Raw genomic sequence first — 24,518 nt, forward strand, 5'->3', positions numbered from 1 at the left:
TCAAACTAAAAAGAATCAGTTTGGTGGGCAACAAAGTGCTGCAGTTTCTATGGTTTGTTTCAGATCACATACATTAGTTATATCTATCAACACAATAATGGACAAACGAAACGAGGAAATGTGGACATGAGAATAGATTGCACGAATCAGTCTTTACCTGGAGTTTCGAGCTTTTCGATTTGTGGACATGCGCGCAACACCTTATGTGCCTTAAAGCCCGAATTTCCGACGGTCCCTGAAGGCTGCAAAAGTTTCTCATGTGCCACCACCACCCCCACTCCTCCACCCCCGATCCTGACACACACACACACACACACACACACACACACACACACACACACACACACACACACACACACACACACACATTCCAGCAGGCGGAGTCCGTGACGTGCAGCTCGTTTGTGAATGAGCCGCAGCGCAGCGCTCGGCTCATAGCAGTCCCAGCCAAGCCCAGGAGCAAGAGTGAGAGAGAGAGAGTGAGAGAGAGAGAGAGAAACAGGAAAAGTTTCCCAAATGGATTTCTTTGGAGGAGTCAGACCTTTATTATTTTCTTATGTACTCATTAACGGTATACTGATCACATTGCAGTCTAAAGAGGGTGAGTACGTTTGATTCGTTTTCAAAGAAAGTTCTTTAACTTCAACCTGAAGGGCTGTGAGCACGCGTGCCATGCGGAGTAAACTGCCCAAGGAACACTCTCCAACCAGGAAACATTGTCTCCTGCTCTTGTGACAGTCACATTGCGTCTCAAAGTCTTTTTCTACGACAACACTGTTCACGTTTACGAGTGTTTCTATAGTTGTCCTTCATTTACTTATTGATAATCTATTGATTTGAGAGTGTCGTCTGCATGTGCGCTCCTCCGAGCTTTCCAACACCAGCAGGTGAATTGTTCTGGAGAAAGTTTGTTGAAAGTTGTGGATCAGATTGTGTCCTCGTATGAGCTTTGGATATACGGTGTTCAATTTTATTTTTACATTATTTAACACCCATATACCTACATAACCTAAACAAACTGTAACCTAATTAAAGTATAGCCGGGTATAAGTAATGCACATGTATAAGTAAGGAAATAATTATACATATAAATATATAAGTTTAACTGTAAGTCATGAGGCTGCATTTGCCAAATAAAGCTAAAACTACATATACGTCTACAGCAAGAGTTCAGAGTTTCAAAACCCTTTTTTCAAACTAAAAACCTGTCCGTGTTAGACAGCCTTGTGAAGTAGTTATTACATATTTTCAGCTTTAGGGTGATTGTGCAACAAACTTGAATTCACTGTAAAAAGTACATGTCTTTATCTGTACAATGAACTATAAATACATAAACGTATTTATTGTTGAAATAAACTGCCCTAGATTTGGATGATCTTTGTTCATGAGATTAAATGTTTATCCTCAAGTACTGACGGTGTCTTCATGTCCCCACAGAGGTTCTATTGGATATGAGGGCAACAGAAGGTGAACTGGGCTGGCTGACATGGCCCTTAGGCCAGGGAGACAAACCCGGGGTGAGTATTGCTCCGTCCCCTCCTCCTCCAGCTCCCACTTTTCACTTGGAATTTGCCTTAGGATGAATGTGCATGAAGAAAATGTGCAGGAAAAATCCGGCTAAGCAGAAAGCCTCCAGTAAAATATTCACTGATTGACTTGTGCGATCGGCTGGTCAGTGGGCCTCGTGTGTGTGTGTGTACCCGTCAGGTTTCTATCAAATCTGGCAATTAGAGCCTAATGGTTGCTTGGGTCTGGATGTGAGAGGGAATTGTTGGATCCTATTAGGAGTTGCCTGCAGAGCATGTCTGGACTGCACCAAACCTTAGGCAGACAGAATAGCTGCTAGCGCTGAACTGGAAATACTTGTGGCTTCTTGTGGTTTCAAGGCTTCAGCTCTAGAATTGTATGTTAGAGGGCAATTAACTTTTAAAGTTTGCAGCATGTGGTACCTCTTTTCAGAGGGGGAGGGGTTTTAGACGGCGTTAATCAGCCAGAGCTACCTTTTCCTTAAACCATGGTAAAACCTCTATGTTCACAGATGTGTCTTGATAATAATACAACCTAACACTGTGGCTATCTCTCAGTATACAGAGGGCTTGTGTGACTTCATCTGTGTTGTGGTTTCCAAGAAACTGCCCGGTCGGGCTCATGCAAATTTGATGTAAATAACCTCATTTCATATGCTGATGACTCTGAAGCATGTGCAGAGGTGCTGTTTACAGTGGCTCACCCTACTTTTCTCAAAGAGGTTTCTCTGCCTAAATAATCACTTAAAACCCAAGTTTCACTTAAGCATGGTGTGTTGTTGTAATTTTTAAAAGTTCACTGGAAACATATTTTACAGTGATGTATACTCGTGTAACTACCATCACTTATGACAATTATTATTTTAAGTTTTAAAGGCCCCTCATAAAAAGTTCACCAGCTGTTTAATAGAGGTGTTGGTCCTGCTGTTGTACATCAAGTTTATATGCAGAGCCACACACTCAGCCAACAAAGCACATTTCTTTGATTAAAAGCAAAGGCTCTGCCACTGCCACAGTTGTTCCTCAAGAGCCAAGGTTATGTTAAAAGACACTGTGGTTTTTTGTTTTAGAAATATCTGTCCTATTATTTAGTCTGCGAGCTTTAACACGTGGGGAAGATGCCAACATTAGCAATGGCATGCGAAGGAAATAATTTGGTATCTTTGCAATGTCAGACATGCTTTCTCACACTCAGTCCATGCTGTAAATGCTAATAAAATGGAGTTCTCCATGTTGCAGAAATGTGTTATTGTATTGAAGGGCTACTAAAATATTCAGGGGGAGCAATTAAGCAATGTGTGGAGCCGTGGGTGTCCCTTCATGCAGACTGTTTTTGTTTCCAGGTTTAGATTACAGTGGTGGAACTCGCATGTGAACTGCTTTGGTCCTTTTTTATTTTTGCCTCCCTTATAGCTCTGGTTCAGCCCAGCTTTCTTAGGGGCTCCCCAGGGGTCACTGTTCCTACCTCTAAACTTGTTGATTTTTGTGGTTTGTTTCAGTGGGAGGTCGTCCAGAGGGCTCTGAACGGCTCCCAGCTTTATACCTACTCCATCTGCAATGTTGGGGAACGTGAGCAGGACAATTGGCTGCGCACCACCTTCATCCAGAGGCGCCCATCGGCTTCACGGGTTTTTGTTGAAATCCAGTTTATTGTGCGTGACTGCAACTCTTTCGACGGTGCCTCACTGACCTGCAAAGAAACCTTCAACCTCTTCACATCTGAGTCGGATGCAGATGTGGGCACTACCTTCCGGAAGGGCCAGTTTAAGAAAGTGGCCACCATTGCTCCCGATGAGATCACTGGCAAAAACGAACTACGCATCAACACAGAGACGAAAGTGGTGGAAAACCTGTCTCGAAAAGGCTTCTACTTGGCTTTTCAAGACATTGGAGCCTGCGTTGCTCTCCTCTCTGTCAGAGTCTACTACAAAACTTGTGCATCCACAGTGAAGAGCCTTGCGACATTCCCTGAGACCGTGGCAGGAGGTGAAAACCCGGCTCTTAAGGAAGTGAGCGGGGTCTGTGTGGATAACGCAGTCAGTGAGGAGCTGCCTCGCATCTACTGCACCGTGGATGGGGAGTGGGTGGTGCCAGTTGGACAGTGTCAGTGCAGACCAGGCTATGAAGAGATCAAAAATACGTGTCAAGGTAAGGGCCGTTGCATATTTGGTCTTTTTGCCACCAGACACATCATCTTATGTTTATGTAAATCCAGGATTAAGTTATGAGAATGTAATTTTTTTAAATTGACAATTTGGCATTGGTCACCTTTTTACCTAAATTTGTTGGTCGTAGGTTGTCAAACAAGCTTGAATGGCAGTTTGCGGATATTTATCATAGGTGTTATTATCATTGTTCAATGGAATTCTCCCCTTGGCTGACACGGCCCCTCTGTGATGGAAGGAATGTTTAGGCCTACTAGTACATGTCACGGCATCGTCCCTGACCTTGAACCGAAACCTATAAAATTAGGAAATGCGCTTTTGAGTTTCAGGTGCTCAGTGGAGAGGTTTTTTTCAAGCACAATTTGCTTGTACTATTAAATGCTACTGCATTTACTGGGCTCAAATTTAGGTTGTACCCTCTCTTAAAAAACTAAATTTAGTTTTCTTCTCTGATTAGATCAAAAAAGCAATCTGTTAGCACAGGATATGGAGAAATCTTTATAATCTTTTATTTTGGCAACAATCATAACTTGAAACCATTTAAGAAGTTGTTCATTGAACAGGAAGTCAGGCTGTAACACTTCACCTGTTGCAACACCCAGTACATAACTCACAGCCTGTTGCATCAGGTGATTTCCTGCTCTCTCATTGTCTTATCTCACATGGCTATGGGTGTGCTGCAGCATGTAGCCATCACTCAGTCCTTTTGACTTTGTAGTTTTGGCGTAGTTGTATTTTAAGCCGTGCAAAAAAAGGCTTTCATTGTTGTGGGAAGGGCTGTCAGTGTGACTGAAAGTGATGAAAGAAGTCGGGAGGCTACTGTACTGTGATGGATTAGCATCTTAAACGCTGGTCGGGTGGGGGGGTGTGCAGGCAGGAGGAAGCCTCAGAGGCCCTCTTCATGTGATCGGGCTTGCCAACGACATGTCCGTCTTCTCTCCCTCTTCCCTGTCGGTTTTCACAAACTTACTGAGCCTCAGCTATGGGGTGTATTGTGTGACTCAAGCAGTGCATGTGAACATACAACAGGCTGGCATGCAAGGACCTGTTGAGATCTGTTCCATGACAGAACAGCCCAAAGCACTCATGCTGCTTTTATTTGGCACACTCATTTGTACTCACACACATGCACACATGACCTGAAACACACTTATACAGGTATGAATACTCGTAATCACACCCTGGCGCACTCACCTCGGACTACAGTTGCAAACTCACATGCAGCCTGCTCATACTGGTTTTGCTTTCCCCTCAACTGGCAACAGGCTGATTTAAAGTGATGAAGTTTTCTGTCACTACTTCATTTCTAGCTGCGGGAAAGTGCCAGGTGAGATGATTGGGGAGGAGGCGGAGAAGTAGGAGAGGCAGGAAGGGGTGAGAGAGAAGAGTCACACAAAAGCGATCGAGAGGTTGTGTTTAGTGGAGGGGTGTGATTTCTTTCTGAAACAGAGAGAGGTGAGGAATGGAATGTAAAGGTAGGGTGAACAATGAAGAGCTGTGTTTCCCGTGCGAGGCTGGAGGAGCCCACCTCCACCTCCTCTCCCACTTGGTCGGTACATTCCTGATCAGTTTGCCGAGGAGGAGCCTCCCAGCATTACTCCAGTCCTGTGGAATTCCCAGGGGAGGAAGAGCAGCACCACATCAGGCCTCACATCAAATGTACTGAACAAAGAACCCCCCCCTCTCCAGTGGATGACTAGATGAAGTCAAATGTTGGGTCTGAGATGCATGAGGGCAGTTGTGTAGGAAGGTGGACATGAATCATAGGGCTGCAGTGCAGGTTTGAGTTGTACGGCTCAAAAAGGCTTTAGATGGAATCTAATACAGACACAGTTAATCATTCTCCCTACTCCTTCCCTGTGCTGCGCGCTGTTGAGGGAGAAACCGCAAAACTTGACTTGTGGTGCTTTCTGTTCTTACTTGGTTTGAAAGTTTCCATGTTCAGTGATGTGATCGCTCAGTTTTATGGCTCCTCGGCCCCACAGGACTTGTTAAAGCAGAAATCTGTGACTTTATCTGGTTCTCGTCTTCGTCTCGTCATCAGCACTCACTGCTCTGGTGTTTTTGGCTTGGAGATCACTCGTCCGTCAAAGTGTGTTTCCAGTCTCTGTTTTTCCTTAAGCTGCCCCGTTGAGGTATCTGTAGGTGGCATGAGGCACTCCTCTCTCGGAGGCCAACTGTGCTCATATACTAACTATAGAGTCCTTCTTTCGGTCCAGCAGACTCTAAAGATAAAACACATCACTTCCTGTGCCCTACAGACCCACCAGAGTGTTTAGAGAAGCAAATGTAAAAGCTTTTATGAGCTCGTTGTAAATCAAATCGGTCTGAAGCAAGGCACAGACCAGGCCTTTGTTTTTAATGTGAGCACTGCAGACATCTGTAAAGGAGAATTATTTTTGTCCTCAAAATACATCAGCATCAACTGTAAAATGACTGTGAAGTAGAGAAGGTCCGTTGAAAACCGCTGTCAAGATTTATGTTTGTTACCATGATCGTCATAAGACTGGTGACTGGTTTTTTGTGTTTGTTCTTTAAAGCTTTTATTCATCTCTCTTCTTCTCTGCACTCATTTTGATGTGTATTTGCTTTTTTCCCACAAACCCTCTCTGATACATTACCAGCTTCTTTTTAGGTTCTGATGAAATTCAAAGACAACACCCTCTTTCTCTAGTGAAAGAAGTGTTCAGAAGTTTAACTAAGTAAAAATACTTACACACCTAAAAATATATTAAGGTGCGGTACGTGAGTAAATGAATTAGTGTTACCAACAGAAATAAAAGATTGCCTTTAATCTCCCTTTTTTTTCTCTTTTTAAATTCAGGAAAAAAAACATTGGAACTTTGTTTTGCAATTAGGTGGTTGCCTTTTAATTCTGGCTGTGTTTCCACTTGTGTCTCACTGTTGACACTAAGACAGTTTTCCTCCACTGCCTATCACGCCCTTCCTTACCCATAATCCTCCCTGGCACAATAGAACAGCATACTTGTGTCACCCCCACAAAGGACCACTGGCTGCCCCGGCTGGTCCTCGGGATTGTGTGTAACCGTCCAGGTCCACACCTCGTCAGCCACACTAAAGCCTCGACAAATAGGGCTTAATCCCACATTATGGTCTCCACAAGGCTGTATTTAAAAAGGGAGACACTGTGTGGAATATTTTGACCGCTCAAGGCAGTTTTGGTGTCTTGGAGAAAATGGCGTCTTGGTGGAACAACTGTCCACTGAGTTCCAGTAAAGTTATTATTTCTTTCGCCAAAGAGGTTCCAGTAAACGATTTTCCCGAGTCCCCCCCCCCTCCCTCTATGACCGTGTCTCCAAACTCATCCCAGCTGATGTGTGACAGTTGGTGACTAAGTTACAGCTGTGTGAGTGCGCGCTGTGGTGAGTGATTTGTATGGGTAGTAATTGACTTGGGTGTGTTTGTGCTTTTTAAGCAAAGTAACTACTGGTTCTGCTTGCTTTTTTGCCTTTGTGCCGTTCCCTGCATCTCTCTCAACATCCTCCCTGAAGAGTCTTTCTGCTTTGGCCTCAGTTTTCCTCTTGTCTTGTATTTATTTGAGAGTTTCTTATCTCAAGACATAATTCCCATGACCATAAATGCAATGCACCCGAGAGCTTGTTGCGCAAGCTGTACCAAGTACAAACAATAAGTTTTTTCCTCATTTGTTGTGATCTTGTTGTCTATGAAATCACAGAGCGACTGTTATTTTTGGCTGTATTTTTGGCACAGGTCATGAATATGACACCAATAGAGTTTAAACATCCCGTTTCACACGGCCCAGATGGAACTATTTAGACTGTATACGGTTCTTGTCTTGCTCTCTCATGAATACCTTTCTCCACTCCTGACTTGTAAATATAAATACAGGCTAAATTTGAACAATTCTGCCAATCAGAGGGTTTAGCAGAAAGGGACAGAAAAAACTGCCCTTTTTCACATAGTTGTAAATGCATACACATTTAATGAAGGTGAAATGTAAGGTTTCTGTTTTTGTTGCTGTATTTTGGGGATTTGGATTGCTGACTGCTGACTGTTCTGTTGGAAATGTACATCGTACAAAAGCAGAGATCAGGTGTTACATGCTGAACAGTCTTTAACTCTGCTCGTACCTGGAGCAAGCTGGTTCATCATAATATCCCCAGACCCTTTAAGACCCAGGACTTGTGCAATTTCAGCTTATCTGATGGGGAGTATACAAAGCTATGTGAACATAGCACCACACCTCAGCATCTCAGGGATTTGATTTAGTTGGCTTAGGGTAGATTTCACATAATGGAATCATCTCACTCCTGTGGGATAATCCCCACATTGAAATTTTCTGCTCGAATTCCCTGGGCTCGTGGCCTCTGTTGCCGGACTCTGAAATGTAAAATAAAGGTGTAGGTCGGATAGCGCTGCTCATTTAGATGCGCGGGCTGGATATAACCTCTCCTTTTTCTTGATCGGCTCTGGAGAGCCATGGTGATTACTTTGAATTTGTGGATCTCTCAGATGTTGTGCCAAGGTAACGTCTGCTAGCATGCTGAACTTGTGGGAGTTGGTTTAATGGGGGGACGCTGAAGGTGCTTTCAAGTGGTGTCGTGCACCGTCTTGTTGGGTCACATATTTAGTGAACAGAGCACTGGCAGTTACTGTGAGGAAGATGACAGGAAATGCAGCAGAAAGGAGAGCTGCAGGCCTCTGTAGCGCTTTATTGTGGATTTGAGGGTTTGTACTGTTTGTGGTTTATGAAGTGTTGATCAGTCTGAGGGTTCGAGCCTTTGATGTGTCAGAAAGCAGAGAAACCAGTCGGTGACAACTATTATGTAAAATCTGTCTATGTTATCATTGGATGTACTGCACATTTTTGCTGGATCGGCCATTTTTAGGGTGGAGGCCGACATAATAACTCGAACCCACAGATGGTGATTTTGTTAGCTTGATAGATGGTTGTCATTTGTTTAGGGAAGGAACTTAAAGGTTCAGTGTGTAGATTTTAGTGTCATCCAGAGAACATAATGATTCTCAGTTTTAGGTGATTATACAATAACAAAATATAACTATAAATACTTCATTAAATGTCTGCCTAAATATTCTCCTGTTTTTTTTTTGTTTGTTTGAGTTCAAGTACAGTCTACTGATTTCATAGCTGCCATTAGTCACATAACTGAGCCTCAGCCATTCTCGGCTGTTCAGCATGTGTGTTGGTTGTGGTGGGGAAGTTGGGACATATTTCCTCTTGATGACATTCCTGAGCCTGGAGGTTGTGTGTATCTTTGTGTGTGTGTTGTGGTGGTGGTGGAAGGGGGGAGTCCAGGGCAATGTTAAGCGCATTGTATTGTACTGCTGGTGTGTGAGGTCAGCACTTTCCTTCCACCATGTCAGTCAGTAACACCCCCCACCAACCCACCCACCCTTCACTGCTAACAGGACGAGCCCGCAGCGGAAACCGGAGGTCACCTAATCCCTCGGTGACTCCCCAACCCGTTGGCTCAGGGCTTTCCATTGTCGCTCAGCACTCGGCGGCATCGCTCAGCCACTTTTCATTTTGTTGTCCAGCCTGATAAGTCATTCCGTTTATTAGTGCATTTGGTCCCATTTTGTCCCACTTCCCCTAACCAGGAAGTGGACTGGCTTCCAGTGTGTGACCTGTTGGCTCAGAGTGGTGCAGTAAAACTGGTGTTGTGTTTCCCACCTGGCCGTCTGGATTTGACCAGCGACACGGAGAAACGTGACCAAATGACCATGGCTGTTGTGCAGCTGAGGAAACTCTGGAAACAGTCTGTGACTTTTATGTCAGCCAGGATTTGTTTCCTCAGTGCCTCTGCTTTATTTCACTTTATTGTTGAGTGTGCCTTGTGCCTCCTTGATTCCACTCTTCAGTCACAGTATTCCTCTTCTGTCTGTGGGTCTGGGTGGACAGAGCTAGTGAAAGGAGACGGGGGGATTCAGGGAATTTATTACGTTTGTTAACAACCCCAGATGAAAGCCTGAGTGCAATTGTAAAACAGATGTAATGCCCTTACAGCTGCTCCATTGGTCAGCTAATCCTTTTGACTAATGTCCCCCACAACCCCCCCCCACATGCGCACACTTTCATCAGCCCCTACACCTTTGCTGCCCACCACTCCACCCCTCCCTTCCTGTCTACCTCAGTGACCCCTGGCTCATGTTTCTGGCTCACCTCCCCCATCAGAGACCCCCTTTGTTCCACAGACCTTCCAACTCCCCCAAAATGCTAATGACACGTTGTCACCGTGCATACAAACAAAATGACATGACATATTGCAATTACGGGTCTGAGCACCTCGGGAAAGACAAAGGGGGGATGGGGAGGAGAGGTGAAGTAGTTGAGGCGGCAGATGGAGAAAGGACTCGCTCTCCTCCAGAATATATTTGTGGAGCTGCACTGATAAGGATCAAGATGTTGCCTGTATTTTGTATGGATTTATTTTTCCAACATGTTTTTATTGTTCACTGGCCATACTTCTGAATTTAACCTCCTTCCCACCGAGACAGGCCACCGACTGCTGCTGCAACTCTTTCTTCCTCCTCCTCATCACTGCGAGCATGTGTTTGTTTTACTTGGCCACTGACTCCCTGTAAGCCATGCACAGTTTAACTCACAACTACCCTGAGGCAGACATGACCTTTCTGTCTCTTAGAAGCCCAGCGCCGGACTTGATTGTGTGGGGGCCCCCTATACCACTTACCTTTCCAGTCCTGAGGCCGATTTCTGTTGTCAAGCCCCCATGTTACCCATTCATCCATCTATCCGACCGTACATTCATCACTGTCGCCATCTCATCCATCTTAACTCCTGCCGACAAACCAGGGGGGGCCCTTGGGCACCCCCCACTCCAGAGCCACTCAGGCTCCCAGAATGTAACAGGCCCCTGCACACACTCTCAATAAACAAACACAGAGCCACTCAAGGTGCACAGGGGCCTCTCAAATGACAAACAGTTCCTTGCTTTGTAGCAATAGGGAGGGGGAAAGTGGCTGGTCTATGTTTGTCAGATGTCTCGACTTAGAAGAGGCTGAGAGACATTTGTTTATGAGAGGGAGGATTAATCTTTAACAGCCCACCCTCCCAGGTTTAAAGCCCTCGTTCATGTTGGATCAACACGTTTTGGCTTCCTTTTAGGTTATTATTCTGTCGCTGGACTCTGGTGGTCTCAGCGCTGGTTCTTCTCTTGGTCACGCTCCCCTGTGTTTCCATGCTTTGATTGGCTGCTTTAGGAAGGAAGGCTGCGTCAGCCTCATGCTTCCTGCTTCCTGTTGTGTCCAGCAACAATTCAACAAGTCCCCCTCCACCTTGCCCATGGAACCAGGAAGTTTTCCTTTCACTAGTCTTTGCTCTTTTGTCGAAGAATCCTCTTGTTAAATACCTCGGCAGAGAGTCATCTGAATTTACTGTCCCTGTGAGTCAGGCATTAGAGATATACAAACGACACAGAAGCAGGCTGAAAATGAAGCTGCACTGGAGCCGCTCTGCGACAGGCCTCCTGTTGGGTGGTGTGCACTGGAATGCATCTTGATTATAGAGGCAGCTCGCAGTGTAAGGCCATCATCTCCGCAGGCCTGACCACGATGCATTGCAGCCGGCACTGTAGCGCCAAAAAGAGGCTAGTCCTCCTCTATTCAGTTGCCATGTGGCATCTCGGTTATTCCCATCTGCAATGCTTGTGTGTGTATGTTTTTTCTTTCAGCACTTGAATGGCGTGGCATTCTCCTTGCCTGCTGGTCAGTGGTGAATAGCAATGTTAATGGGTTAGCTGGGAGCCTTTTTAGTGAGGACTGGGAGGAGAGAAAGGAGGGGAGGAAGGAATTTGGGGATTACGAGGAGGAGAGGTCGGGGTATGAATCTGGGTTTGGGGCAGCAGCTGTTCCCCCTTCTCAATAGAGGAGTTCACCCTAGCCTGTCTCTTTTCTTCCTCCCGTCTTTTCTTCAGGCCCCAGCAGGATACAGTATTCCTGTCTTTCTTTCTTGAACCTTCTGTCCCCTCGCACCACCTCTCCTCTGCCTCGCCCATCCTTGGCCTCGTGCGCGTTAATGAGTAGCAGTAGTTTTTGGTGAAACAGCTGGCAGCGAAAGAGAAAAGATGTTGTGTTGAAGGGGAGGATTGAGTAACATGCGAGCCTATTGGACAAACTTACAAATTCTTCACATGCTGAGTGTGTTTTCTCTCCACCATTGTTGTCATGCTCCTCAGTTAATGCACAACTCTTCACAGCAGCTCCGCCAAAGCTCAGCCACAATGATGGAAAAAAAGCTGATCTCAGGCGAAGTAAACCTCATGGTCAGTCGAGTAAATCCCCTTGATATGATTTAAATGGAGTGGGAGCCGTGTGCTTTGTGTCTTGTGTGTGTGGTCACTGGAGGCTTCCAGAACCAACTTCACTCAGCTGAAGTGCATTGAAACGCAGCCATAGACCAAGACAGTATCTCTAAGTGAATCTGATATTATCTTCGTCCTTGGCTCCACTTCTTAAATCTCCTCTGTCTCCTCTCCTCAGCTGGAATCTGACATTAAAACTCTGTGTTTGCCTTTGACTTTATGTTTCCTTGCTTCCTCTGGTCACTGGCATGCACTCCAGTCTCTGGCTTTGCAACCTTCATTTCAATGGGCTATCATGTCCTCCTCCTGCCTAGTCTGATCACTCATGCGCCATGAACATCTCCACTTGTATTCTTTAATTCTTTTCTCTCTTTTCTCTTTTTTTCTCTATATCTTCTTTGCACCTAAATGCTGTTCCTCATTGGCATTGTCAACATCTTATGATCATCATCTATCATGAGCTTTTTAAACATGGCAAGCAAATGACTTGGAGGGACGGAAGGAAAGATGTCTGTATACCGTATATGCACACTGTATATGTGTGTGTGTGAGTGTGTGTGAGTGTGTGCTGGGCTGAATCGACATGGAAGAGGGACATGAACAGGTGACAGGCAGCGGGCATAATCCTTCTTCTGATTTACCCATGTGTCCATGGGTGTGCTTTGCATACATGTATGTGTATTTTGTGCCTACATATGCTCGTGCCTGCATGTGTGCAGTGCACGCATGAGTGTGTGTGTATGTGGATGAATGTGTGATGGTGTGAGGACATGAGCAGCAGCCGTTGGAATGCTCTTGCGGACTTAAAGCAGGGGCCGTCTCATTTTCACTCTCCTTCATGGCGCGCCCTCTCAGAAATTTCACACCGTATTAAGTTCAGATTTCACCACTGCTACACACAGCTGGATCCTCTACCTGCATTTCTTTATCCTGTGTTGGACGTGTGAAATTAGATGTCATCCTATCTCGGCGATACGGTTTCAAAAGTCTGCATGTGGGGGTTTGAGGGGAAAAAAATGCAATAGCCTGTTGAGTGCAAACAGAAGCTCTGCATAAAGCTGTTTCTCTTCTAATTCTTGGCGCTTTCTTTGACTTAGGTTGTCGTTATTTTCGATTGTCTCACTACATTGAAGACTGACCTGCTGTTGTGGAATGTGGGACGACTGGTTGTGTTTGTTGAGAGAGAGAGAGAGAGACAGAGAGAGACAGACAATCGGAAAGCAACAGCAGAGAGGAGTTGTTGGTTGAAAAAGTAAAGAGTAGGAGTGCCAGCGACGCAAGGAGTATGTGTTTTACTTTTAGGGCTGGGCTCATGTGAGCGGCGTCTTAGCTGCGATGGACAGTGTTTTAAAGAGTAGAGTCAACACTGTGCAGAGCCATGCCTCTGTTTTCTCTCCCATATCTCTGTGACTCGTCCAAATCTGACCTTTAGCCTTGACATAATAACACATCCACTCATCGTCGTTGTCCGGCTCACAAGGTGAAGAGTTCACACCAGTACCGATCTTTATCACTCGAATGAACTGCCTATGTGCTGCATCATACAGGATGTTGCCTGAAGTCACTGGTGTGCTTGTTCTCCTGCTTATGTAAATGTTTTTTCTTGTCTTTGCAGAATGTCAGCCTGGCTTCTTCAAAGCCGATGCTCTCAGTGACAAGTGTGAACAGTGTCCTACCAATACCCAGAGGCTTGACTCCGGGGCTTTGTTCTGTCCCTGCAAGGATGGATTCTACAGAGCCCCAACCGATCCCCCTACTGGACCCTGCTCAGGTAATGAGACCCATTGATCTTATATGAGAAGCTTGTGTTAAGAAAACATTGAGGGTATACGGAGGTTTTTTAAACACAATTAAACCCACTAAAAAGGTGACTAACTCATTACTCTCACCTTCTCGCTGCCATGCCAAATTAGCGGATTCGTCCGGATGTCACATTTCCATCACTGCTGATTGGAGCTGATTAAAACATATGACCCAGGAGCAAATTCCAACTGAATCCATTCCCATTGCAGACAAAAACCAGGTGTTATCGGGTGTTAGTGTTTAACCAGTGAAAAGGGGCTTGAGCGTCATATGCTATCATTGTCACACCTGAGTGTCACATTGTAAATACAGAAATTTGGCACAGGAAGTGACTTTTGTTTGACTTGTGTAGGATGAGCAGGGATTAAATATTCTATTCTTGTTGCACTTGTATTCCCTCCAAATATTAGTAAACGGTTTAAAGGTTTTAATCTCATGATTGTGTGACTTCCTTTTAAAATTCAAAGGATGTTTATTTAGACTTTGTAATGTCGTGTGAAAAAGGAACAACCCTTATTTGTCCTAACCCTAACCCTTATTTGGTTCTACTCTTGATATCTTTTTCAATCAGGTGTTCCCTCTGCCCCGCGGGACCTCGTGGCCACCACCACCCAGCTCTCAGCAGGAAAACTCCTCCTCTCTTGGAGTCCACCAGAAGACACCGGAGGGCGAACTGACGTCACCTACAGCGTTGAATGCCAGCGCTGCGACGGCATACTGTGCCAGCCCTGCGGAGAGAAAATCCGCTATGAGCCCACCAACGTGGGCCTGACTGACACCAAGGTTTCAGTGAGCGAGCTGGATGCTCACCTCAACTACACCTTCACCGTGGAGGCACACAGTGGCGTGACGCTGTCCGCCAGTCAGCCACCATCAACCAGCGCCCTGACTACATTTCTGCACTACACAGGTGAGTGCTGCTGATATGAGGCAGTGGAGTGATGATATCGGTGCTGCAGTAATGACAGATGCTATCTGTGAGGCAGCGGCAGCTTTACTAGTCGAATCATGCTGCAGGAGTGAGAACAGAAAGGGCAGATTGCATAATTTCTGCTGTATCTTTTGACGTTTTCATTTCCCAAAGATACTGAAGCATCCACTGCTCTCTGTTTCCAGATCCTCCCAAGTTAACCTCTATGAGACTGGTTGATAGGACCCCCACCAGCTTGTCCCTCTCCTGGGACGTATCACCCCGGCCACGGATCCAGCCTCAGCCCATCCGCTATGAACTGACCTATCGCAAGAAGGTATATTGAACATGAAAAACAGATCCAGGCAAATGTTTCAAGTTAGAGCTTTGATGTGAAATCTACCTACTAATTCCACAAATGTTTACAAACAATTATCATCACCGAGTGTCGTTGGTGCTGATCTCTATCATGGCAGCAGGTTTTATAGAATAGTTTCCTCTTTAGCAAGTTGTCTACAAAGTAAAAGCACATTTGTTTCTTTGCTGTAATGCTTTATAAGAGCTGAATTATAAAACATCCAGCACACGAACAATAGAAAGTGATATTGTAGAACTGTTTGAGGAACACTAATGACACTAATCACATGCTGAAAATTAAATATGTGGCTTCCATCTTCAACAATAACACTCAAACTCTCTGATGTCTCTTCCTCGGTCTCCTAGGGTGACAACCTGGATGTGACTACCTACGTCGTGCACATGCTGGAGAAGAACTCTGTACAGATCAGCGAACTGGCCCCCGGCACAGCATACCTGTTCAGGGTGCAGGCCCTCAGCAGCGACGGCAGCGCCGGAGCCTCCAGCATCGAGGAACAGTTTGAGACCTCCTCTGAAGGTACAGAGGAAAAACCACTGTAGATGAAGCTCTGCTGGTGTTGTTCAGTGGAGGATTTCTCTGATGTGCGCCTACGCTTTGTTTACCTCAGCAGGACACCCTAACCCGAACACAGCAGTGGTTTTGGCTGCAGCAGTTGGAGGAGCGGCCATGTTGTTCATAGTGGTCGTGGTCCTGTTCCTACGCAGACGGTCAGTGCTGCTCTCCCTCTCCTTCTCCCTCCGTCCTGTTAATCAGTTGGCATACACCCTCATTTACCGGCTTCCTCTCTCATTCTTCTGCCCTTCCTTTGTGGGGCCGCCAAATGGCCGTTGCATTCATTCTCTCCTTCTCTCTTCCTTTAGCTACCTTTCTCTTCCCCCTTTATCTGTGTCTGTGTCTGTGTCCCAGCACTCACTGGGGGAGAATTTGCGTTGAATGAGCCTTGTCATTGCTCAGTGATTACATTTTAGTGAGTGTCGGGGCTTTTAAAAGGAAATTGGTCCAGAGTGGTACATTGTCGGTGATAAGAGGCGCTTGCTTCTTTCTGCAGCAGACTTCAGGCACTTTGTAAAGGTGACCTGGGCCTGTACTCAGCAGTGTGTGGCCAGTCCGTCCACCTGCCTCCCGCCTGCTTGTCTGTCTTTCAGTCAGCTTGGCAAACACAGTCTATCGTCAGCCTTTATCAAAGGGCCGCTTCTCTCTGAATGGACGCATTGCACCAGTGACGGGATCTTAGTACACCTAGAAAAACTGTTACAAAGGTTGCTATGTGCTATCGATATCAAAGAGGGCAGATGATACGGATAAAAATGTTGTTCGAAAGTGGAATATTCATTTGCATGTGGGTTTTATTTCTTTATTCAGGAAAAGAAACTCTCACACCAGACAAGGACCAGAGGACACCTACTTCTCCAGCTCAGGTAGAGAACAAAAATCTATGTCCTTTCTCTATTTCACATTACTTCATTTATTTATATTAATCACTGGTTTTCAACAAATCCTCTTTCTTTTTCTCGCAGAGCAATTGAAGCCTCTGAAGACCTACGTGGATCCACACACATACGAGGACCCCAACATAGCCGTGCTGAAGTTTGCTACTGAAATCCAACCCAGCCACATAACCAAACAGAAAGTCATTGGAGCTGGTGAGTGACAACCCTGCGGAGACAATCTGCTGAGGGGCTTAACTCCGAGATGTTGATAGATTTTTCCAATCCCCAGGTTTGCTGTTTATATTGAGCCTTTTCCACAGCTCAAGCAGCTGACTGACAGTAGTTAACTGCCAGATTATCGTCTATCTGGCTGAGCTCTCGCACAACAAGTTGAGACATTTTGTTGTGTTGCAACTCTTGGCAGTTGGATCTATGTGTTTTGGCACAGGTTGACAATTACACAAAAGAGAGTGTAGCAGAGACTGTATTTTTGGAAGGATATCAGAGCACCTTCCTGGGCCCTACATATCTTTCATACATGATACGTTTATTCAAGCGCGACCACCTTTACCCTTTGAACCCGCCGTCTTTTTTCAACATCCACCCCCCCTTGATTCCCACGGCCGCGTATCCCCCCATTTCTCCTCACGTGACAGCTGATTCCCATGATCCCACACCACAGGCCATCCACCAATTACACAACATAGTCTCGGTCTCTCAACATGCAGCCAGGACACACCTCTGCAGGAGCGCCCCGGGCAAAACTTCCTTCTCATCACTCAGCTGGAAACCTAACAAGGAAAATCAAACGCACATTCATCTGATATCAATTTCCTGATGGTTTTTTTTCCCCTGCAGGGGAGTTTGGAGAGGTGTACCGTGGTATTCTGAAGGTGCCGGGGAGGAAAGAGGTGGCGGTGGCTATCAAGACCCTGAAGCCGGGCTACACGGAGAAGCAGAGGCAGGACTTTCTGAGCGAGGCCTCCATCATGGGACAGTTTTCCCACCAGAACATTATTCGATTGGAGGGGGTGGTCACCAAATGTAAGGATTTCTGTGAGTTTCGCAACTTTTGACACATATTTTTACAAATTTCTCTCCATTTCTGGCCAGTTTGGGCAAGTATTTAGCTTTTTTTTGTGTGTGTGCAGTTAAACATGCCATGATCGTGACTGAATACATGGAGAATGGAGCACTGGACAGGTACCTGAAAGTAAGTCCAACATATACCAGTTTTGTTGATGGAAATTTCTCTACTGTGACTATTGCCAGGATTTACATCTTTCATTTTATGTTGAACTATCATATTTCTGTTTCTTTTTTATTTGGTGACAAACTAAAATTAATTTGTGTTTGTTTTCTCCCGTCAGGACCACGATGGCGAGATTTCCTCCTTCCAGCTTGTGGGCATGCTACGTGGCATTGCTGCAGGCATGAAGTACCTCTCTGACATGAGCTACGTCCACCGGGACCTGGCTGCCCGCAACATCCTCGTCAACAACACCCTGGAGTGTAAAGTGTCAGACTTCGGCCTGTCCCGTGTGCTGGAGGACGACCCTGAGGGGACGTACACCACAAGTGTAAGTAGATATAATCCCTGTTGGTAAAAATACCCACCTCAGTCACCTCCTAGCGGGAAGGGTATGAGTTACTCTTTTTTTCTCTGTCTCTAACTTGAAGCATTTTTCTTCAACAGGGAGGCAAGATCCCCATTCGCTGGACTGCTCCAGAGGCAATAGCGTACAGGAAGTTCACCTCAGCTAGTGATGTGTGGAGCTTTGGCATTGTCATGTGGGAGGTCATGGCTTTTGGCGAACGGCCTTACTGGGACATGAGTAACCATGAGGTGAGTTTCCTCTGAGGTTGTAGCTGTTAGAGCCAAACGTCAACATAGATCCTCTGTCACTGATAGCCCCCTATCAGTGACAGAGGATCTAATCAGTCGCCTGATAAACTGCTTGCAGGTCATGAAAGCTATCAACGAGGCCTTTAGGCTGCCGGCGCCTATGGACTGCCCCTCAGCCGTTTACCAGCTGATGCTGCAGTGTTGGCTGCAGGACCGCTCCAAGAGGCCACGTTTCGGAGACATTGTCAGCCTGCTGGACAAGCTGCTGCGGAGCCCAGACTCCCTGAAGACCATCGCGGACTTTGACCCACGGTAAGATTTATTTTCATACCAGACTAAGGGCTTGAAATGCATATTTCTCTAGTACTAATGCTACGGTAGCTGCTGCCACTATCAGCATCCACTTTTTGGAAACAGCCGCGTTACCACAATGTTTCCAATACAACTAATACAGATTTCATGTTTAGTCCCACCTCTCTTCAGAACTCTGTGAGTTTCTGTGAGTTTTGCGTCTGGTTGGTGATGTGAATGCCACGAGGAAGGGGAACTTTCTCAGCTTTGGAGAGAGCTTTATAAGCTAAACAAAGAAAGAGCAGTAATGCTAATGATGGCCACATTCTGTTTGCAGCCTGAGCTGTAGACGTTGACTCTGAGTCAGACTTCAGTCACAAAGATGAAAACTTGAAAAATGTGATTGGAGACTATGTAATGAATTGACCTCATGAAGTGATTAACTATCACCTTGAAAATCCTGGAACACAAATAATAATACAGTGTCAACAGGCCTTGCGTAACTACACACATTCAATATTTAAATATTAGGCCTTTGCTCTAAAAGGACTGAGCCTGAGCAGCTTTCTATGAAAAACGCTATTAACAGTAAAAATGTCCAAACTATAAAAGTCCTTATAAAGGTCAACAGATTATTTTTTATTTGCTTTGAAAGATTTGTGCCTTTGGACTTGCTTGAACAAAAGAGGTTATTTTAAGACCAGGCCACCAACACTTTGAGAAATGACTCTTAATCTCCACTGATATGAAAGTAACTTACAACTTATGCTACATCCACACCACTACATTTTTGTTTGAAAACACATCAACTCTGTTACAGATACGCCTGCCATCCACACTACTACTAGTTATGGAGCAGCTAAATCTCAAAAGTTTGGAAACTTTAATGAACCCTGTTTTAGTTTGAAAACTCCCGGGCTGCGTTTTAGTTTGGACGGGCAGAAACCAGATTTTTAGAAACGATGACTTTCAGCTGTGTTAGTATGGATGGGGATAAAACTGAAACAGAGTCATGACACTTGTGTGGACAGAGATCATTAAAGTTAGAAAACACTGATACAAATGAAAACATAGTCGAATGGATGCAGCCTTATTCAACCGATTGAATCGAAATTGAGACTTGACCTGGATTTGATTTGTATTGGACTTGTCATTCCTAACGTGCCCCTTGACTTACACTTATTGAGTGACTTGGATTTAATGTATGTGGACTGACTGCAGATTTGCTCAAACAAACTTAAAACAGCCCTGGCAGCAGTTTCCCATTTACTTTAACCTAAAAACAGTGCGGGGCGTGTCAAGGGTCGTTTTGGGGAAGAAAGCGGAATAGCCTTAAGAAGGTCTAGTTAAACCATTGAAAGGACAAACTGACACCTGATGCCTGCCAGGCTGATGAAAGAAATATGTGTGAACTCCTGGAGGAACATAAAGTTCCGTTGTTTTGGATTGTATGTACAAATACATATTTTCTCTTTTGTGAGGGAGCATTAAAGCCAGAAGCAGTGAGAAAGAACAAAGAGCTGTCATGCTCGTATCTTAATCGGCCCCTGCCCCGACTGCTCCAACTGGTTTTTCCCTCATCTTATTTCCTGCAAAGTAATTACAGTCCTCAGTCAACCGCCTTTGTTGTGGGAAAGCCTGTTTATTATTATCATTCGAATCTACTATTTGGATCTACTTCTGTTTGCTTGCAGTGTATCCATCCGCCTGCCCAGCACCAGCGGTTCGGACGGCTCCCCCTTCAGGTCGGTGTCTGAATGGCTGGAGTCCATCAAGATGAACCAGTACAGTGAGAACTTCACGTGCGCTGGGATTGTCACCATGGACCAGGTCCTCCAGATGAAGAACGAGTACGTGGGATATGATTTTCTTTTTTAAATAGCTTAGATCTATTTACTGAACTTACTTGTTACTATGGTTTTTGGCAAACACACAATGAATTCTGTAATGAACTTCCTGCTTCTAGTTGATATATTTGTTTTCCTAAGATTGTTTCTTTTTAACAGCCAGCAGAATAGTTTGTGCACAATATGATCTCTAACCCCAGCTACAACTTGAGAAATGTTTGAGATGGAAAAAGCAATAGAGGGAAGGAGAAGGAGTGGGCTCATTTGTGGTCGGCTGGTGGTGGTGGCTTGTGGTCGCCGCAGTCCTTATTCTTCTTTCCTCTCTCCATTCTTTCTCTCATCCCTCCCTTCACCCACACACACTCGCAGCCCTGGGCAGCACTTCTGCTGGAGCCCCGAAAAAACCACCGGGTTCGGCTGTTTAGGGCAAAGGCCTTTTGTGGCTTCTCCAACATTAAAGGAGGGAGGGAGGAGGAGAGAATAACCTTTTCGGAGCAAGAGCAACTAGAGGAGATTAGGAAACTGAAATAGATGGATGAGATTTGAAGCTGCACAGTCGTCACATTTGTTCTCGTAGAAAGATTGAGGAGGTGCACTCCGAGTGTACCCCCTGACCCTATCACAGGGATAGTTTAAGGCAAATGGTTCTTCTCAGATGTGTGGGAGCGCTAAGCGGGCAATTTAGTAAAATGGGCTCAACCTTTTGGAAAAAAAGGGTTCAGTGAAGCACATGATATAAGGTTGTTTGGGGCAATAATGAGCACCAGAGCTTTTCCTAACCGCATGACCAGCCAAAAGGAACCCCCCCCCTACTTTCTCCGCCACCATGGTATACGTATCTCCGTTGGTCTTGCTCATGATTTGGGAAGATGGGCAGACTGCAAAGCAGACGACAAACCCTTTTGAAGTATTTGTCATACAGAAGGGTGTGATTTCATGGCCCCATTTTTTCCATCTCAGGGCATCTGGTAGCACTCTTGAGAAACCAGCAGTTATTTACAGCCCACCCTCTGCTTGCCAGACAAGTGATTCATGGTCAACTGGGAGAATCCTCGTTAAGTAATTAAGGCTGTAATTAAAGCTTTGACGTTGGACGGCTGTGTTGCAGGGCTTCTGCAGGTTTGCATCATGTGCTTGTGAAGAGTAAAACCCTCAGTATTAACCTTTAATTGCGAAGATAAATTAAAACCATGGCAGATTTCTAAAATGGAAGACACCCCACCCAGCCAACCTGGTTCAGCGATCAAACTTGTTCGGCGTGTAGCATTTATCAAACTGTCTGTGATTACAGGAAGGATGTGTGTGATGTGTTGGAGCGAGTCCAAACTGTAAATCCACATGCAGCAATGCTTATGTACTGTCATGTCTCTCTTTCACAGGGATATTAAGAACATCGGGGTGAGGCTTCCTGGCCATTTGAAGAGAATTGCCTACAGCATATTGGGTTTAAAGGACCAGACGAGCACCCTGAGCGTGTTTGCAGTGTGATCGTGTCGGCGAAGGGAATTAAAATCGGGCACTGAAGCAGGCAGCCCTTTGAACTCTAAGCTGAGCTGGAGCGACTCTGCAGGGACGGCGCTGGATCGGCAAAACCGAGGATATCAGCCCATCCTCTGGGGCCGACTGAATCAGACTGATTTTATGATTTCTTCATCTTGTCCACATGGGAATGGAGCAAATTATACAACGGCAGTAGATGACTCGATTAGACTCTGTATATTTAGATATCTATTTTTATTACCCATGTCTTCTGTACAGATACAATTCAGTGCAAATGAATTTATTATTTTTTCAATCATCAATCCAGTTGATGGGAACAGCCTCAGCTACAGGACTAGACCCTGAGCTCGTTCCCTCCAGTGTCTAACAAACAAGGGAAGCGCAGTCAGTGTGATAATAGGGGTGCAGTGGAATCCAGCCCCGGCTCAGTCTGTGGTCAGTGCTGATGTCATGGCGTCTCCCTTTAATTGGCCCTTTTTGGTCCCTTTCCCGTTGGACCAATGCGGACGGAGCGCCAGGAGGGCTGCGAATGAGCTTGAGTTGGCCCAGATTTAAAGAGACGGTGTCGTTAGGTGTGTGAACACAGACCGACCTGGTGTTGTTTCTGGACCTTCTACTGGCTCTGTGCAGAAATTAAGCTATAATCACGCTATAATCATATAAGTGGTGTTAGAATATATATGAGGTACTCTTTTTGTACAGATTCACTGTTTCCTTTTTTCTTTGTGTTTGGGTAAACACCCCCAAAAAAAAACATTGCGATTATGAACTTATAATGTAGCACTTGGATCAAGAATTTCATGATCTCTTTTCTTTTTGTCTCAGAATTGCAAGAAAAATGACAAAAAAACTCCTGAACTACAGGAATGGTATCAAAAGCTGTTTTCAGACATGAACTCCAGAGAATGTCCTCACAATGGGGTGCAGACTTTCTCCGGAGTTTGACTTTTAAACATGATCAACGCAGCAGGAGGTTCTCGGCTCAGACGTGCTCACTACAACACAGGAACTCTGGAGGTGAGGGCTGGTGCAGCAGGTGGCAGGAGGTAACGTCGGAAATCACGTGTTTTTGTTCACAACACATCAACACCGACGTCGTCTCTTATAACCAAAAACTCTTGACCTCTTTGTCGGCGTCTTCTGCGTGCCACCGCTTATCCTGAGATATTTGTATTCTTTTTGTTTTTCATTTTTGCATCTGTCGCGTGCTAGAAACGTCATCAACCCCCCACTCGCTCATGGTGAATCCTCCTGAGGATCTCCTGCTGTTTTCTCACATCGGGTTTTTCAGACATTATCCAAAGGTTTTACTAGGGGGCTGGCAGGAGAAACTTCTCACATACAGCCCCTCCAGCGAATGTCCGGAGATTATCAGGAGTTCAGTGCTTGTCTGAGAGCAGCTGAAGTGCGAAATTCAACAAGTTTCAATTAGAGTGCAGCACATGTGTTGGCATGCCGGTAATGAAGAGGCAGATGGGGAAGTTTACCTCCAGTATAAAAAGAAAAAAAAAATCACAATGAGTTTTGTTGTGGTTGAAATGATTTCATACTTAATAATAGTTTGGTTTTGCAATTTCAATGTTAATGTTTTAGAAGCTTCTCATCTTTTCTGGTGAGTGGATGAAACTAAACAGAAATTGTCTCTATAAGCTTTGACAATAAAGCATTTTGACTTGTTTGTAGACATTTGAAGACATTTTGAGGAGTGTGTGTGGGAGCAGGAGTCTGCTCCCACACACAACTCAACCCCCCCTCCCCCCCTTCTCTTAATTGATGACTGCAAATCGTTGTGTTACTGATGTGCACCTTCCTTTACTTGAATTTTTAATTTGTTTTCAATTGTATCTTTGATTCTATTGTAGCTGATAGACCCATCTTCGGAAAAGGGATTTTGTTTTCTGCTTTACTGGTTGCAATTACACTTTGTACATTTTGTATGATTTCACTATTTGCCATATAACCAAACTGAATATTTTTTTATGTTGTTCCCATCACCTTCCTCCAAAGAGATGTCTCTTACTTCTGCTGTCTTTCCAAACATTTTGAGAGTTCCCTCATCAAAGAGCAAACTTTTTTTTTTTTCCCCTGTTGTTTTATACTGTATTTAATAGTCTATTTATTTTTTACTTTTATTTATTTATCCTGATAAACACTGAGCTGGGATTATAACTGAAGGTTGCTCTCTCTCTCATTCTTAATAATAATAATAATAATTAAAAAAAAATCTTAAATGTCCATTTATTGCGGAGTTATTCACCTGACATTGCCTTTGGTGCATTTGTTGAGCAATAAAGCCTTACATGAAATGTCTTGCTGTATGATTGACACAGAACAGACCATAGATAAGCTCATGTTTGTTTAAACGGTGCCAGGATGTTTATACTTCCACCTGGATATCCTCGTAATGCTGCTGAATCCACTGTTAGAACCTGTAAAAACACGCAAGAGCTTCATGACCACACACACACTGTACTCTACACATTATCTGCTTTACAAT

At 44.9% G+C, this 24,518-nt stretch overlaps 1 protein-coding gene across 2 annotated transcripts; it reads left to right on the top strand.

The window, feature by feature from the left end:
* Positions 1 to 432: 432 nt before the first annotated feature.
* epha2b (eph receptor A2 b) lies at positions 433 to 24,327 on the top strand. Of its 2 annotated transcripts, none has more exons than XM_035159276.2 (17): positions 433 to 601; positions 1,438 to 1,517; positions 3,026 to 3,674; positions 13,631 to 13,786; positions 14,390 to 14,728; positions 14,935 to 15,065; positions 15,452 to 15,623; positions 15,715 to 15,814; positions 16,470 to 16,525; positions 16,625 to 16,750; positions 17,396 to 17,593; positions 17,689 to 17,750; positions 17,908 to 18,117; positions 18,234 to 18,383; positions 18,502 to 18,695; positions 20,369 to 20,524; positions 21,901 to 24,327. In XM_035159276.2, exons 1-17 carry the CDS (start codon positions 517 to 519, stop codon positions 22,007 to 22,009), a joined length of 2,973 nt encoding a protein of 990 aa, XP_035015167.1. In that variant the 5' UTR covers positions 433 to 516; the 3' UTR covers positions 22,010 to 24,327. The 2 variants fall into 2 exon arrangements, with proteins under 2 accessions (XP_035015167.1, XP_035015168.1); XM_035159277.2 differs by having other exon boundaries at positions 17,396 to 17,581.
* Positions 24,328 to 24,518: the final 191 nt, after the last annotated feature.

The sequence above is a fragment of the Hippoglossus stenolepis genome, chromosome 6 (assembly GCF_022539355.2).
Source record: "Hippoglossus stenolepis isolate QCI-W04-F060 chromosome 6, HSTE1.2, whole genome shotgun sequence".
In the NCBI taxonomy this organism is placed as follows: domain Eukaryota; kingdom Metazoa; phylum Chordata; class Actinopteri; order Pleuronectiformes; family Pleuronectidae; genus Hippoglossus; species Hippoglossus stenolepis.